We start from the raw sequence: 16,723 nt of genomic DNA on the forward strand, positions 1-16,723 counted from the left end.
CTTTTAAAGATTTTTTTCTTTTTTTCCTGAATAGAAAATGATTAGTATGATATTGTTGCAGGTAAGGTGCCTCTTCTTGTAAGAGAAAGACTGCCTGTTGTTGGAATTGGCAAACATTTGTGTGGAGCTGCTACAGGTATGATACAATTTACTGAAATCCGAGTATGAAAATTAGAAGTACCGTAAATCTTCATATTTGTCATTCAGCAGTTTCAGGCGTCCCTTTGCAAATCTCATATTCTTTTGAGTACCACAGAAGTTAACACTTTTTATAGAATGCAAGCCTAGTTTGACAATGCTCCTCCTTACTCAGGTTCTATTGTGTACATGAATTTGAGTCCCATTGCTTTTTGCAATAAATGCAGTTATCAGATATTTCTGTTGCTGGCACTGTCTCTGAGAAGTGCATCATTTACGTTGTTAAAGGAAGTACGACGTGGAGTCTGAATAATCTTGGAGGATATGAAAATATACTGAAATGCTAAATTTCAGAATAACAGCTGATGGAGATTGATAGAAATACAATGGTGATGCAGATTGTTATTGAAAGATGACAGGTGGGAATGAAAATGACTGAGAAGTGCATCTACAGTACTGACTCCTGCCCTGATGATAGCTGTTGCCGGATGCAAATAGATCCATTATTGCATGGACTATAATGGATACATGTGAAATTACAAGGTGGTAATCTCATTGATAAATTCAAGATAAGAGTACAGCTATGAGATCACAGCCATGTATCTACTGTTTCTTTTAATATAGTGTATATAACCTATGGAGCAAGTGGGCACAGCTTTATTTTGTTTTTTTTGTGGGTGGTAGGCATTGTGGTACATACCGAGAGTTAGGATGCTATGCGTAGTTGATGTCCAAAGATTAACAACTGTGATGTTCTCAAATTTATTAAGTGATAATCTATAGCTAATTAAAAAAATGAGCCAGCAGAAACTATTATCCCTTATGATGTTGAATATTTTCTTACAATGTTATAAATATACAAGATCAATTTGGTATCATAAGTTTGTATCACAGATTCTAAAAGACCTACTTACTCCCAAATAAGAAATTATAATTAACACTTCTGAATATAATTTTCCTGAAGCCCAAAACTCTGTTGGCAAAATCACTTTAAAATAGAATAGTCTGTGAGCCAAGAGGGATCAGCACACACTAAGCTTCTGTCTGAGGTTGCATGTAATTTGGAAAGCATGCCCACTTCACATTAGGCGCTTTGTAAAAAACCCCAAGTACAACGCTTGAATGCTTAGCTTGTACAGACATTTCATGAATCAGGTGCCCTTCATTGGCAAGCAAACTAGTCCAAATGCTTAAGTCTGAGTTAGTAAATGGAACAACTCTAGAATGAGCCTTCACCTTCATCATCAGGCTGGCACCAGGCACAAATAGAGAGCCAAAATGCAAGTTTTCCATGGAATCGGATGACAAGTATATGATTTACATTAAACAGATAGGGAGTACTTTACACCATCGGCATCCTGCATGCTTTCGTTCTTTAAAATGACAATTTTCTTTTGTCTCTGCATGAAATCTTAGCCAGCATTGAATTACAGTTGCATGGTACAGTATTACAAAATGCAATAGTCATTTGCACAATTAAAATATATGGACAGTTTAAAATATTTTTAATTTATTTAAATAAAAAGTACTTTTGTGCCAAGCAGGTCCCAGAACCTATAATCTCAGCTAGTACATGATAGATGCCAAATTTTATTCATAATAACATTTCCTGTATTTGTCATCCATTTTGGTACCATTAAGAACATAAGAAATAGGAGCAGGAGTAGACCATTCAGCCCCCTCGAGCCTGTTCCGCCATTCAATAAGATCATGGCTGATCTTCGACCTCACCTCCACTTTCCCGCCCAATCCCATATCCCTTGATTCCCCTAAATGCCAAAAATCTATCTCAGCCTTGAATATACTCAACGACTCAGCATCCACAGCCCTCTGGGGCAGAGAATTCCAAAGATTCACAACCCTCTGAGTGAAGAAATTCCTCCTCATCTCAGTCCTAAATGGCCAACCCCTTATCCTGAGACTGTGTCCCCTAGTTCTGGACTCTCCAGCCAGGGGAAACAACCTCTCAGCATCTACCCTGCCAATCCCCCTCAGAATCTTGAATGTTTTAATGAGATCACCTCTCATTCTTCTAAACTCCAGAGAGTATAGGCCCAATCTACTCAATCTCTCCTCATAGGACAGCCCTCTCATCCCAGGGATCATTCTAGTGAACCTTCGTTGCATCGCCCCTAAGGCAAGTATGTCCTTCCTCAGATAAGGAGACCAAAACTGTGCACAGTATTCCGGGTGTGGTCTCACCAAAGTCCTGTACAATTGTTGTACATTGAGTCTGTGTATACATTTTTTTCTTCCTCACTGGCTAAGTGTCTTTTCTGTATCTGTGTTAAGTCTCTCCTTTCTAACTGGTTATTTTCCACTTTCATTATTCACAAAGCTTTTCACTCCAACTTCAGTATTCTCTCCAATCGCACTTCACCATCATATTCAATCCAACAGTATTGCTGCAAAATAAAAACTACTCACATTGCAGTAAAAAAATCACCCAAGTTTCTCCAAGGTACAGAATGAGAGGAAAGTTTTTGATAATATTGTTACTTTAAATATCGTGAATTCTAAGGCTAATGGATTGTCATGTGCTTCAAAGAATAAAATAACAATGAGCTTGACATAAATCGTGCCATTCATGTAGAAATGACTTATGAAATATACTGGGCGGCCTGCTGGTGGCGCTGTCCAGGGAGAGTATAAATACTTGGGCACGGGCCTAGCTTGCTCAGGGACATTTTGTAAACAGGAACTAATGAAGGATAACTAGACTTCCATGTTGTGAAACAGTCGATTAAAGCCCTGTTTAATACTCTGACCAAGTGCCTAGTAGTTTTCTTACATCAATTTAATCGACTGCTTGCTGCTCCACGCTCTGAGTGGTTTTGGGAACAGACGGCTACGACTCAAACGGTAGAAGGGAACCAGAGATAGTAATCAATCCATCATGGAGAAACTACTCCGACCCGCCCGTCTTGACCTGGACCCGAATTCACCTACAACAGCTAAGGTATGGAAACACTGGTATCGTACCTTCAGCAACTTCCTCAGGGTGTGTGGTGAGAATGTTCCTGATAAGTTAGAGATACTTGCCAATTATGTATCCCCTCATGTGTTTGACTATATCGAAGACTGTGTAGACTATGACTCCGCTATCCAAATACTACAGCAACCACATGTTAAGGCCCCAAATGAAATTTTTGCTCGTCATCTACTGGCCACAACTCGACAACAACCTGGGCTATCACTTGACGAATTCCTTCAAAAGCTTTGCAGGCTCAGCAAGGATTGTAATCTCAAAGCTGTCTCAGCTGAGCAATACCAGGAGGAGTTAATTTGTGATTCCTTTATTAACGGAATTGTGTCTCCTTTCATACACCAGCGTCTGTTGGAGAATAAAACCCTCAAGTTACAAGCTGCCTATGACCAGGCATGTTCTCTGGACTTAGCAAAAAAAATGCAGATGCCTATCTTTTACCGCGTGCACGGACTGCTGCTATCACTTTTGGTGACTGCTCCAATGGGCCTCGGGCGGAAGCCTACTGTATCCTAGCTGATGAAGACTCTACCCTAGAAGCCCTCACTGATGACAACCCTGCCCTAGTGGCATCTTGGCAATCTGGAAGGAAGTGTTTTTTCTGTGGAGGTGCATTCCACTATAGGAAATTTTGTCCTGCTCATAACGCAACCTGCAGTCATTGCAGTAAGAAAGGTCACTTTTCTAAGGTATGCCAGTCAAGAGCCTCTGTTATTAAGAAAGGTCACTTTTCTAAGGTATACCGGTCAAGAGCCCCTGTTACGAAGGCCAATGGTATGTTGGCCTTCGTAGCAAGAGGGTTCGAGTACAGGAACAAGGGTGTCTTGCTGCAGTTGTACAGGGCCTTGGTGAGACCGCACCTTGAGTATTGTGTGCAGTTTTGGTCGCCTTATCTGAGGAAGGATGTTCTTGCCATGGAAGGAGTGCAGCGAAGATTCACCAGGCTGATACCTGGGATGGCAGGAATGACGTATGAGGGGAGATTGTGTCGATTGGGCTTATACTCACTGGAGTTTAGAAGATTGAGAGGGGATCTCATCGAAACCTATAAAATTCTGTCAGGCCTAGACAGACTAGATGCAGGAAGGATGTTCCAGATGGCCGGGGAGTCCAGAACCAGGAGTCATAGTCTAAGGATAAGGGGTAAGCCATTTAGGACTGAGATGAGGAGGAATTTCTTCACCCAGAGAGTGGTGAACCTGTGGAATTCTCTGCCACAGAGGGCGGTGGAGGCCAGTTCATTAAATATATTCAAGAAGGAGTTGGATATATTTCTTAAGGCTATAGGGATCAAGGGATATGGGGAGAAGGCAGGGACAGGGTACTGAATTTGGATGATCAGCCATGATCTCATTGAATGGCGGAGCAGGCTCGAGGGGCCGAATGGCCTACTCCTCCTATCTTCCATGTTTCTATGTTAGTTTTGCAGCTGCTATCTATAAAACTGCTCCTCCCCCAAGAGCCACTGCTAAGGTTACAGCTGCTATCTATAAAACTGCTCCTCCCCCAAGAGCCACTACTAAGGTTACAACTGTCAAGGGTAAAACTACTCCTCCTCCCATCACAGCTGTTTTTCCCCAAAGCCTGTCCCATGCAGCCACGAAGGTTTCGGTAAATGGACACATTTTGAGTGCACTAATCGACTCATGCAGCTCTGACAGCTTCATCAGTGAGCAGGCTGTCAGTAAGTTAAAACTGCGTATTTACCCCTCGGACAGGGAAATTGCAATGTCTCTGATGACACTACCCACCAACTCTTCCGGCTTTTGTCTTGTTGACCTTATTCTCAATGGCCGGACTTATTCCTCCACCCAGCTCGGGGTGCTCAAAAACCTATGCAGTGATGTGCTCCCGGGACAGGATTTCCAGAAACAACACAAAAGACTCACTTTTTTGAGTTTGGAGGGTCAAAACCAGAGCTTACTATTTCCAAAGTACCATTTTGTGCGCTTTCGGCGGCTTTGCTCGATGAGCCCTCCTTGCTTGCCAATCTTTCCCCCCGATGTAAGCCCATAGTGACTAAATCACGACGTTTCAGCCAAGATGATCTATCCTTTATCGAGGCAGAGATCTCTCGCCTTCTAGCTGACGGTATCGTTGAGCCATGTTCATCTTCCTGGCGGGCTCAAGTCGTCATTGTTAAAAATCCTCTGAAGCAACACAAGAAATGTCTTTGCATTGATTACTCGCAAACTATTAACCAGTATACCGACCTGGATGCCTACCCACTACCACGTATCGAAGACATGGTCAATAACCTTGCCAACTACAAGGTATTTTCAACTTTTGACTTAAAGAGCGCATACCATCAAGTACCGTTAAAGGACTCTGACAAAAAGTATATGGCCTTTGAGGCCAATGTTTGGCTTTACCAGTTTTGTCGCCTTCCATTTGGAGTCACCAATGGGGTGGCCGTTTTCCAACGGGCAATGGATAGCCTAGTCAAACAGGAGAACTTAACGGACACTTTTCCATATCTGGATAATATCACCATTGCTGGTCATGACCAGAAGGAGCATGATGCCAACCTCCAGAAATTTCTTGACGTTCTCCGTCGTCGCAACTTAACCTTAAATGAGTCCAAATCTGTGAAATCAGTACCATCAGTCAACATCCTTGGCTACTGGGTGGGCAATGGTGTCATCAAACCGGATCCGGAGCGACTTCATCCGCTTCAGGAGCTCCTTCCTCCTACGAATCTCGGCTCTCTTCGTCGGGCCCTCGGCATGTTCGCCTATTATGCGAAGTGGCTACCCCACTTTTCCGACAAGATCCAGCCCCTGCTTCACGCGAAGTCATTTCCGTTGAAGGCAACGGCTATTTCAGCTTTCGACCTCCTCAAGCAACAACTGGAAAAAGCCACGCTTCATTCCATCGATGAAAATCTCCCTTTTGTGGTCGAGTGCGATGCATCGGATGTGGCGATCTCGGCTACCTTGAATCAAGGTGGTCGACCCGTTGCATTTCTGTCCAGAACTTTGCAGGGTAGCGAGCTCCATTATCCTCCTGTCGAGAAGGAGGCTACAGCTATCATCGAAGCAGTACATAAATGGAGCCATTTTCTCGCTCATCGCCATTTCATGCTTATAACCGATCAGCGCGCTGTGGCCTTTATGCTGGATAACCGGAAACGCACTAAGATCAAGAATAACAAAATACAGCTCTGGAGGATGGAATTGGCCACCTTTGGCTACACCATACATTATCGACCCGGCAAAGAGAATGTGGCCCCGGATACCCTCATGCGTGCATTCTGCTCTTCCATGTCAACTTCGACTCTTGCGGATCTTCATACTGACTTATGCCATTCTGGCATTACCCGTATGTTACTTTGTGCAATCTAAAAATCTCCCATTTTCTACGGAAGACGTGAGAAAAACATGCTCCACTTGTAGAATTTGTGCGGAATTAAAACCGCAATTCTTCCGTCCGTCGGATGGCTCGCTCATACACAGCCTATGCAGCGACTCAGCATTGACTTTAAGGGGTCACTGCCTTCCTCAACGCGAAACACCTACTTGCTTACTATGATGGACGAATATTCACGCTTTTCCTTTGCTTTCCCCTGTCCCAATATGCTTACTTCCACAGTGATCAAATGCCTCGATCAGGTCTTTTCCCTTTGCGGTACGGCCAATTTCATCCACTCTGATCGGGGTCCCTCCTTCATGTCAAGCGAACTCAAAAGTTATCTTTCCCAATGGGGAATCGCCACAAGTGGAATGACACCGTATTATCCTATTGGAAACGGACAGGTTGAGAGATACAACGCTATCATTTGGAACGCTGTTCGTCTTGCACTGAGGTCACACAACCTATCAGACCAGCAGTGGGAAACTATGCTCCCTGACGCATTGCATTCCATCAGGTCTCTTTCTACATCCACCAACGCTACTCCTCACAAACGATTCTTCGGGTTCCAGCGTCGCTCCACTCATGGGACGTCCCTACCATCATGGTTGGCAGCTCCTGGCCCCGTGCTGCTCCGATGATTCGTCCGATCCTCTAAGAGTGATCCCCTCGTCGACGAAGTGGAACTGAGGAATGTCAATCCCATGTACGCATACGTGCGGTACCCTGATGGCCGGGAATCCGCAGTGTCACTTCAGGATCTGGCTCCTTGCCCAACCAGTCCCATGGACCCAATCGATGGTGGAACCGTATCGATGACGCCGATACCCTGCACTCCTCTGAGGATGACGCCCTACCCTGGACGTCAAGGGATCTGCCAGCTATTCCGCCAGATCAACCCGGGGAACAGAGCGCTCCCCGCGGGATGGCCACCCGAAGCCAGGACGCCGGTCAGTCACCGACTACTGGGCAGGGTGAAGCCAGCTCTGTGCCTGTGGGGGCCCGCACCCGGAGCCACGATCTCCCCAGTCCCCCTCGGGTCGATCAAGGCGATACGGACTCTGCCAGCCCGCTGGTATGAACTAAGCGACCCAGGGACCAAAACATGGCCCGAGGAAACGTGCCTTCCGGCCACCAACAGATATCCAAACGCACCCGGAGCCACGATCTCCCCAGACCCCCTCAGGTCGATCAAAGCGACACGGACTCTGCCAGCCCACTGGTACGAACTAAGCGACCCAGGGACCAAAACACGGTCCGAGGAGACGTGCCTTCCGGCCACTGACAGAGATCCAAACGACTGCGTCTATTCTTAGTCCGACTAATTTGGTAGAAAGAAGCCGCCGGACTTCCAATCTTTCAGGCGGGAATAATCACATAAATCGTGCCATTCATGTAGAAATGACTTATGAAATATACTGGGCGGCCTGCTTGTGGTGCTGTGCGGGGAGAGTATAAATACTCGGGCACGGGCCCAGCTTGCTCAGGGACATTTTGTAAACAGGAACTAGTGAAGGATAACTAGACTTCCATGTTGTGAAACAGTCGATTAAAGCCTTGTTTAATACTCTGACCAAGTGCCTAGTAGTTTTCTTACATCAGAGCTTACCTGTACAAGCATGTATTTCCATTCACAACAAACTGACACGGAGACAACCGCAAGCCTCAGATTTGATTTAAAGAGCCTGTGCCTTACTCCAGACCCACACCTGCCTCCACCTTGTGCTCCCCTTCCAGGCCTGCCTGTGCTCCACTCCTGGCCTAAGTTTCTATTTAATTTCTTTGTTCTGTAAATCAATTTGCCCCCCCAATACCTGTTTGCACACCCACTCTCACCCTAAGCCTCCTTGCTAGCCCCCACTCAGACCTGCCTTCCGACACCAGAGTCAGTCAGACACACAGCCCAGCTGTCTCCTCAATGCCATGGGAGATCTACTAGTACTTAAAAAGAACAATCTACAAACTAAAGACCTTAAGAAATCAGCTTAAAAAGAAAAGGAAAATGCGGTTAAAATTGACGGGTCATGGCAGTGGACACATTACCGTTGGCTTAAGCATATTTAGGGTAGACAGGAGAAAAGTCAGCCAGGGTTCTAGTGACTCCCTCCTTACTGGAGATGTGCAGTGCATTAGAGATTAGGTTAGAGTGAGATGAACCCCTTGGTTGAATACCCACTGTCCAGGTTCACACAAGAATATTAACCACTTGGGGCAGATATCAAATGGTCACCTCCATCATTGCTACCACCTGTAAACTTGGACAGATATTCTGGAGTTCCATTCATGTAATTTGATGGGGAGGGGAATTTTTTTTTATGTAGTTCATTCCCATATGTGGTTAATTAAGTTGGATAGAATCTGTAATATGGCTAATTGAAAATGGTCTACGGAGTGAGCAGGATAAAGGAACTAAATAGCCCATTCTTATTCTGTGCTTTTTCATATACGTCTTTTAGTATAAAATAAATCTGCACATGTTGCCATGTTTTAGCAGGGTTAGTGGGTCTCCAAGAAAATGCTTTCAATTTTTAAGTCTTCACTGACCAATTAGACACTTTCCTGAATCTGGTTCATGAATAGAAAGAATCTAGTCTCTTGCTATGGATGTAAATGGTCACCAACCTGCTCCTACTTCTGCAGTCAGTGGCTGGGGATCCCCATGTTGAGATTGTATGTCACCTGGATATGTAAGTAGTGGGGGGGGGGGAAACAAAGCTTCAAAAATGAAATTTGTTCGTTTATGAGTAGATTTTGGACTGATCTGCAAAGCTGGATTATTTGATGGTACAGGAAACTTTCTGGTATCCGGCACGGACGGGACCGACGTGCTGCCGGTTCATCAACAATTCCGGATAACCGAACGCTATAGTGAAAGATACGGAGCTCAGAGCTCCGTATAAAGCAACAAACCCTGTTGCTTTAAAACAATCGGCACAAGTTGCAAGCGTCTCTGTAGCTTAGCAACAGCTTCAGCTACACCCTTGCACAGCAACAAATGGAGTAAAAAAAAGTAACTAAAAGTAAAAAAAAGTTACCTGAACCGACTCCTGAATTTTGCCGGTGGATAGAGCGTTCCGGTTATTTAGGGGCCGGTTAATCGAAAGTTTCCTGTACAAGTGTAGTACTGTCGCCAGGTAGAAAGTTGCTTAAATCTCTAGCTGTGATACCACAGCACGCGCAAACATCCCAAATATTAGAAACATGCTGGGAAGTTGTAATTCTATGTAAGTTATTAAAAGATTGTCATAGTATTTTTTTTTTTAATTGCACAGATCTTGCTCTGAGGTGTATGATAGAAAGCTACAAAACAAAACAGGAAGATGCTGGTAAGGAACCGCTGGAAAAAAGATTCAAGAGTGATGAAATGGGGACGATAGGAGGGCACCCGATGAGTCTTTCTAACTGTACTGTACAGAGTGCTGCAAATAGACAGTCAGTCCTGGGAATTGCTGTTGCACTTTGTTGTCATCACAGGTGTGAGTGGAAGCATTACGTAGGCAAAGAGTTTTTCTCCTCACAAGGTCTTGGTGCAGAAGATTTTAGGATCTTTCAACGTATGTCAAGCTGGGCCACCTGTGGAATAAAACGGCATTCTATTGATGGGGGTGAAGCAGAATTTAACAACAAAGATCAGAAAGTGCAGCTGGACGAGCATGACTTTGAAGAGGAAAGCTCTGCTTATGAAGGGTATGCGTCTAATATATTGCTACAGACATATTTTAGAGAGTTTTAAAGTAGCAGTATACTTTAGGAATGCCTTGTCTGAGTTAGAATTGCTAGTGCTGCAGTTCCACCAAAAATGATCTGGAAGGTTGATATCTATGTACAGTCAATCTACGGTTTTAACGGAGGCGGGGTAGGATGGGGGCGGGCAGCCAACCCACTGCCAGGAGACGGGACGTCAATTTAAATATTTTAATGAGGCTGGAAGCCTCTTTAACCTCCATTTTGTTTTTAATTGTAGCTAGTCGGGTTTTACACACTTTCTAAAACCCAGCAGTTACAGCAAGGCAAGCACTGCTGCATCCAGGAGATAAATGCCTCCCCTGCCACCCCCACAATGCCTCCAATCACCCATCTCCCCAGGCCTCCGATCCCTCCACGAGGCCTCCCCTGGCTCTTCCGGCCTTCCCTGTGCTCCTCCCAGCCCCGATCTACTGCAGATCCCCCTGCTCCTCCAGCCACCCCACGGCCCATCGCCACGCAATCCTCGGCAGACCCCCTCAACCCCCACTACTCGGCCCCCGATGTTCCTCGCACCGGCCCCCAATGATCCTGCCACCCGCCCTGATGATCCTCACAATCCCCCCAATGTTCCTTGCACACCCCGATGATCCTCGCACCCCCGATGATCCTCACACCAGCACCCGATCTTCTGCTGGTCACACCCCCACCCTCCTTCTCCACCCCCCATGCTCCTGCAGCTGACCCCGATCAAGTCAGCAGGGCCTGCGGGAAACCCGGCCTCCCGGGTTTCCCGCCTACCTCAGGGCCCCTACCCCCAACCCACCTTCCCCATTAAAATCCATCCCTATATGTGGATGAGTACACATGTGACTTGCCAGATTCACCATTTTGTTGTGGCTGACTGATAGAACTGTGGCAACATGTGGAAACACGCACACATTCTAGCAGGTGGTCACTCAAAAGCAGTCTTAGCTGATTTTCTCTTACCTAGTCCAGGGTCACTGAGACCAATTATATTGCTCCTGCCACTATTCCAGCTGAGCTCAGCCAACTTATCACACAGAAATCTAACCTTGGATCTTATTGTCAGAATGGCTCAGTGACGTGCTACCTTTTGGGGAAGCTGTAAATTATTTTCTTAAGTCACTTTCACTGTTTCCACGCTGTACACTATTTTCTAATTAAGTCAGAAAGTAGGTGTCTCATTCCAAGGCCTCTATCTGAGTTGTCATTTAAGTTACGTTGACAGCCCATGCCACTTAGTCTGTTTTTCCTTATATTTTTGCACTTATCAAGGCAAAGGATGACTCCTATCATGATTACATTCTGTCAAATATAATCTTAAATAATACATTGACTATTCTTTTTTTTGATTTGCACCAAAACTTGTTAATAAGCAGTATCACTTTAGTCATCCAGACAATTTTTTTAAGTAGACAAATTATTTTAAGAAGTATGGTGATAAATTTGGTTCAGAATATTGCCAATAATGATACGGTTGTTAGAATGGTTAATAATAAGGGAGTTTGCTAAGGATGCCCAAATCCTTTTTACACTGGATATTCTGGAATTTCTAACAATCTATTTTGATGGGTGCATGGATTTCAACACCGCTGAGAAAATTCATAGCGTTATAACTAGAACCTGCAATGCCTTTAGCTAGCAGCACTGTTATGTAACTAGTCTATCTAAACTATCCAATCAAATGTAATATACTCTGGGTGGGGGACTTCACTGTCCATCACCAAAAGTGGCTCGGTAGCACCACTACTGACCGAGCTGGCCGAGTCCTGAAGGACTAGCTGCCAGACTGGGCTTGCGGCAGGTGGTGAGAGAACCAACATGAGGGAAAACCTACTTGACCTCGACCTCACCAATCTACCTGTCGCAGATGCAACTGTCCGTAACAGTATTGGTAGGAGTGACCACCGCACAGGCCTTGTGGAGACAAAGTCCCATTTTCACACTGAGGATATCCTATTGTTGTGTGGCACTACCACCATGCTAAATGGGATAGATTCAGAACAGATCTAGCAGCTCAAAACTGGGCATTCATGGGGTGCTTTGGGCGATCAGTAGCAGCAGAATTGTATTCCACCTCAATCTGTAACCTCATGGCCCACCATATCCCTCACTCTACCATTACCATCAAGCCAGGCGACCAACCCTGGCTCAATGAGGAGTGTAAAAGAGCATTGCAGGAGCAGCACCAGGTGTACCTGAAAATGAGGTGCCAATTTGGTGAAGCTACAGCACAGGACTACATGCATGCAAAACAGCAGAAGCAGCATGCTATAGACAGAGTCAAGCGATCCCACAACGAACGGCTCAGATCAAAGCACTGCAATCCTGCTACATCCAGTTCTGAATTGTGGTGGACAATTAAACAACTAACGGAAGGAGGAGACTCCATGAACATCCCTATACTCAACGATGGTGGAGCCTAGCATGTGAGTGTAAAAGACAAGGCGTTCAGCCAGAAGTGCCGAGTGGATGATCCATCTCGACCTCCTCCCGAGGACCCAACATCACAGATCCAAGTCTTCAGCCAATTCGAATCACTTCACGTGATATTAAGAAAAGGCTGAGCATACTGGATACAGCAAATGCTATGGGCCCCGACAACATCGCAGATGTAGTAAAGACTTGTGCTTCAGAACTAGCTGCGGCTGTAGCCAAGCTGTTCCAGTACAGCTACAACACTGACATCTAACCAACAAAGTGGAAAATTGCCCAGGTATGTTCCGTCCACAAAAGGCAGGACAAATCCAATCCGGCCAAATATCACCCCATCAGCCTACTCTCAATCATCAGCAAAGTGCTGGAAGGTGTCATTGACAGTGCTATCAAGCGGCACATGCTCACCAATAACATGCTCGCCGAAGCAATAACGTGCTCAGCTCCAGACCTCATTACAGCCTTGATCCAAACATGAACAAAAGAGCTGAATTCCAGAGGTGAGGAGAGAGTGACTGCCCTTGACATCAAGACAGAGGTACCAAGGAGCCCTAGTACAATTGAAGTCAATGGGAATCGGGGAGAAAACTCTCCACTGGATGAAGTCATACCTGGCACAAAGGAAGATGGTTGTGGTGGTTGAAGGTCAATCATCACAGCCCCAGGACATCGCTGCAGGAGTTCCTGAGAGCAGTGTCCTAGGCCCAACCATTTTCAGCTGCCTCATCAATGACCTTCCCTCCAGCATAAGGTCAGAAATGGGGATGTTCGCTGATGACTGCACAGTGTTCAGCGCCATTCACAACTCCTCAGATAATGAAGCAGTCCATGCCCGCATGCAACAAGACCTGGATGACGTTCAGGCTTGGGCTAATAAGTGGCAGGTAACATTCGTGCCACAGAAGTGCCAGGCAATGACTATCTCCAACAAGCGAGAGTCTAGCCACTGCCCCTTGCCATTCAACGGCATTACCATCGCCGAATCCCCCACCATCAACATCCTGGGTGTCACCATTGACCAGAAACTTAACTGGACCAGCCGCATAAATACTGTGGCAACAAGAGCAGGTCAGAGGCTCTGCGGCGAGTGTCTCACCTCCTGACTCCTCAAAGCCTTTCCACCATCTACAAGGCACAAGTAAGGAGTGTGATGGAATACTCTCCACTTGCTTGGATGAGTGCAGCTCCAACAACACTCAAGAAGCTCGACACCATCCAGGACAAAGCAACCCGCTTGATTGGCAACCCATCCACCGCCTTAAGCATTCACCACCGGCGTACCGTGGCTGCAGTGTGTACCATCAACAAGATGCACTACAGCAACTCGCCAAGGCTTCTTTGGCAACACCTCCCAAACCCGCGACCTCTTCCATCTAGAAGGGCAAGGGCAGCAAGTGGATGGGAACACCACCACCTCCAAGTTCCCCCCTAAGTCACACACCATCCTGACTTAGAAGGAGTCGGCAGCCCCGGAGAAGGCAGAGGATAAAGAGCACGGGAGGCCGAGGACAGCGGACCTGAAAGGAGTTGGCAGCCCCGGAGAAGGCAGAGGATAATTCCGAGCAGCTGAAGGCAGTTAATTAGGGAAACTAGGCCTATAAAAGCAGGCTTCGCAGTGCGATCTGCACTGAGTGCGGGTTGCACAGAGTGCTGAGAGTTGGGTGAGTGAGGGAGTTAGGTGGGTGAGGAGTGGAAGGAGGAACTCTCTTCGCCTTTTGCTTTCCCTAACTTTTCACTCTGTAGGATTTGGTTCTTACTTTACACCCAGGAAAGAGTCCGAGAGCAGGAGCAACCAGGGAAGGAGCTGATTGGTAAGTAGGACCTGGTGAGTATTTCTACAGTCCGGTCGGTAAAGTAAAAGTATGGTCTCTAGTTTAGAGTAAGTAGTGTGTAAAGTGAAACAAGGCCCCTAGTGTATTTAATATTCTTTAATTTAGAGGAAGTAAAAGGAGTATATTAAGGGTAGGACATGGCAGGGCAGCTCGGCAGCGTGGAGTGCTCCTCCAGTGCTATGTGGGAAGTCGGGGACACTTTCGGTGGCCAGGGCGAACACGTGCGCAAGAAGTGTCTCCAGCTGCAGCTACTCGAAATCCGCGTTTCGGAGCTGGAGCTGCGGCTGGAGTCACTGTGGAGCATCCGCGAGGCTGAGATCTTCGTGGATAGCACGTTGAATGAGGTGGTCACACCGCAGGTAAAGAGTGCACAGGCAGAAAGGGAATGGGTGACTGCCAGACAGAGTAAAAGAACTAGGAAGGTAGTGCAGGAGTCCCCTGGGTCCATCGCCCTCTGATACTGCTAGGGGAGATGGTTTCTCAGGGGAATGCAGCAAGAGCCAAGTCCGTGGCACTACGAGTGGCTCAGCTGCACAGGAGGGGAGGAAAAAGAGTGGGAGAGCAATAGTGATAGGGGATTCTATCGTAAGGTGGACAGATAGACGTTTCTGTGGCCGCAGACGTGACTCCAGGATGGTATGTTGCCTCCCTGGTGCCAGGGTCAAGAATGTCACTGAGCGGCTGCAGGACATTCTGAAGAGGGATGGTGAACAGCCAGAGGTCGTGGTCCATATCGGTACCAACGACATAGGTAGAAAGAGGGATGAGGTCCTGCAAGCAGAATATAGGGAGCTAGGAAATACATTAAAAAGCAGGACCTCAAAAGTAGTAATCTTAGGATTACTCCCAGTGCCACATGCTAGCGAGAGCAGAAATAGGAGAATAGACCAGATGAATGCGTGGCTAGAGAGATGATGTAGGAGGGAGGGATTTAAGTTCCTGAGGCATTGGGACCGATTCTGGTGAAGGTGGGACGTGTACAAGGTGGGACGTGTACAAGCTGGACGGGTTACACCTCGGCAGAACCAGGACCAATATCCTCGCAGGGGGGGTTTGCTAGTGCTGTTGGGAAGGATTTAAACTAGTTTATCAGGGGGCTAGGAACCTAAGTGTGGGCCCAGAACAGAGAGAAGCAAAGCTGGAAGTGCAAGTTAGAAAAGTAGTCAGCAAAACTAGTAGGGAGCAGAAACCGAAACAAAGGCCAACAGTAAAGAGGGTCAAAGTGCAGAAAAATATTAAACAGGCAAAGTTGAAGGCACTTTATCTAAATGCACATAGCATTCGCAACAAGGTGGATGAATTAATGGCACTAATAGAAGTAAATGGGTATGATGTAATTGCCATTACAGAGACATGGTTGCAGGGTAACCAAAGCTGGGAACTGAATGTTCCAGGGTACTCAACATTTAGGAAGGACAGACAAAAAGGAAAAGGAGGTGGTGTAGCACTGTTAATAAGGGATGAAATCGGTACGGTAGAGATAAAAGATCTTGGCTTGGCAGATCGTGATGTAGAACTGGAATCAGTTTGGGTGGAGCTAAGAAACAGCAAAGGGCGGAAAACATTGGTGGGAGTTGTGTATAGGCCACCAAACAGTAGTAATGTAGGGCACCGTATCAATCAAGAGATTAGAAGTGCATGTAACAAGGACAATACGGTAATTATGGGGGACTTTAATCTACACATTGACTGGGCAAATAAAATTACCACTAATGGTGTGGAGGACGAATTCTTGGAATGCATGCAAGATGGTTTCCTGGATCAGTATTTGGAGGAACCAGCCAGGGAACAGGCTATTCTGGATCTGGTACTGTGTAATGAGGAAGGGCTAATCAATAATCTTGTGGTAAAGGGGCCTTTAGGGACAAGTGACCATAATATGATTGAATTTTACATTAAGTTTGAGAGTGATGTAGTCCAATCTGAAACTAAGGTCTTCAATCTAAACAGAGGGTACAAGGGTATGAGGGACAAGTTGGCCATGGTAGATTGAGAGACTACACTAAAAGGTATGAAGGTGGACATACAATGGCTAACATTCAAGGAAATAATGCATAATTTGCAACAAACATATATTCCTCTAGGACATAAAAACCCAAAAGGAAAAGTGATCCAACCATGGCTAACAAGAAATGAAAGCTAGTATTAAGTCAAAGGAGGAAGCTTATAAAGTTGCCAGAAAAAGCAGTCAGCCTGAGGATTGGGATCTTTTTAGAAATCAGCAAAGGGGGACCAAGAAATAGATAAAGAAAAGGAAAATGGAATATGAGCA

General features: G+C 46.0%; 1 protein-coding gene across 2 annotated transcripts in view; it reads left to right on the forward strand.

Annotated features, from left to right (window-relative positions):
* trmt13 (tRNA methyltransferase 13) overlaps positions 1 to 16,723 on the forward strand; it is a 47,366-nt gene that overhangs the window by 24,912 nt on the left and 5,731 nt on the right. For both annotated transcript variants that reach the window (XM_085982482.1, XM_085982481.1), the window contains 2 exons: positions 62 to 136; positions 9,748 to 10,162. In XM_085982482.1, coding sequence (XP_085838608.1) covers positions 62 to 136; positions 9,748 to 10,162 — 490 coding nt within the window. The remainder of the gene's footprint in view (positions 1 to 61; positions 137 to 9,747; positions 10,163 to 16,723) is intronic.

The sequence above is a fragment of the Somniosus microcephalus genome, chromosome 3 (genome assembly GCF_052327205.1).
Source record: "Somniosus microcephalus isolate GS21.2 chromosome 3, FLI_Smic_1.0, whole genome shotgun sequence".
In the NCBI taxonomy this organism is placed as follows: domain Eukaryota; kingdom Metazoa; phylum Chordata; class Chondrichthyes; order Squaliformes; family Somniosidae; genus Somniosus; species Somniosus microcephalus.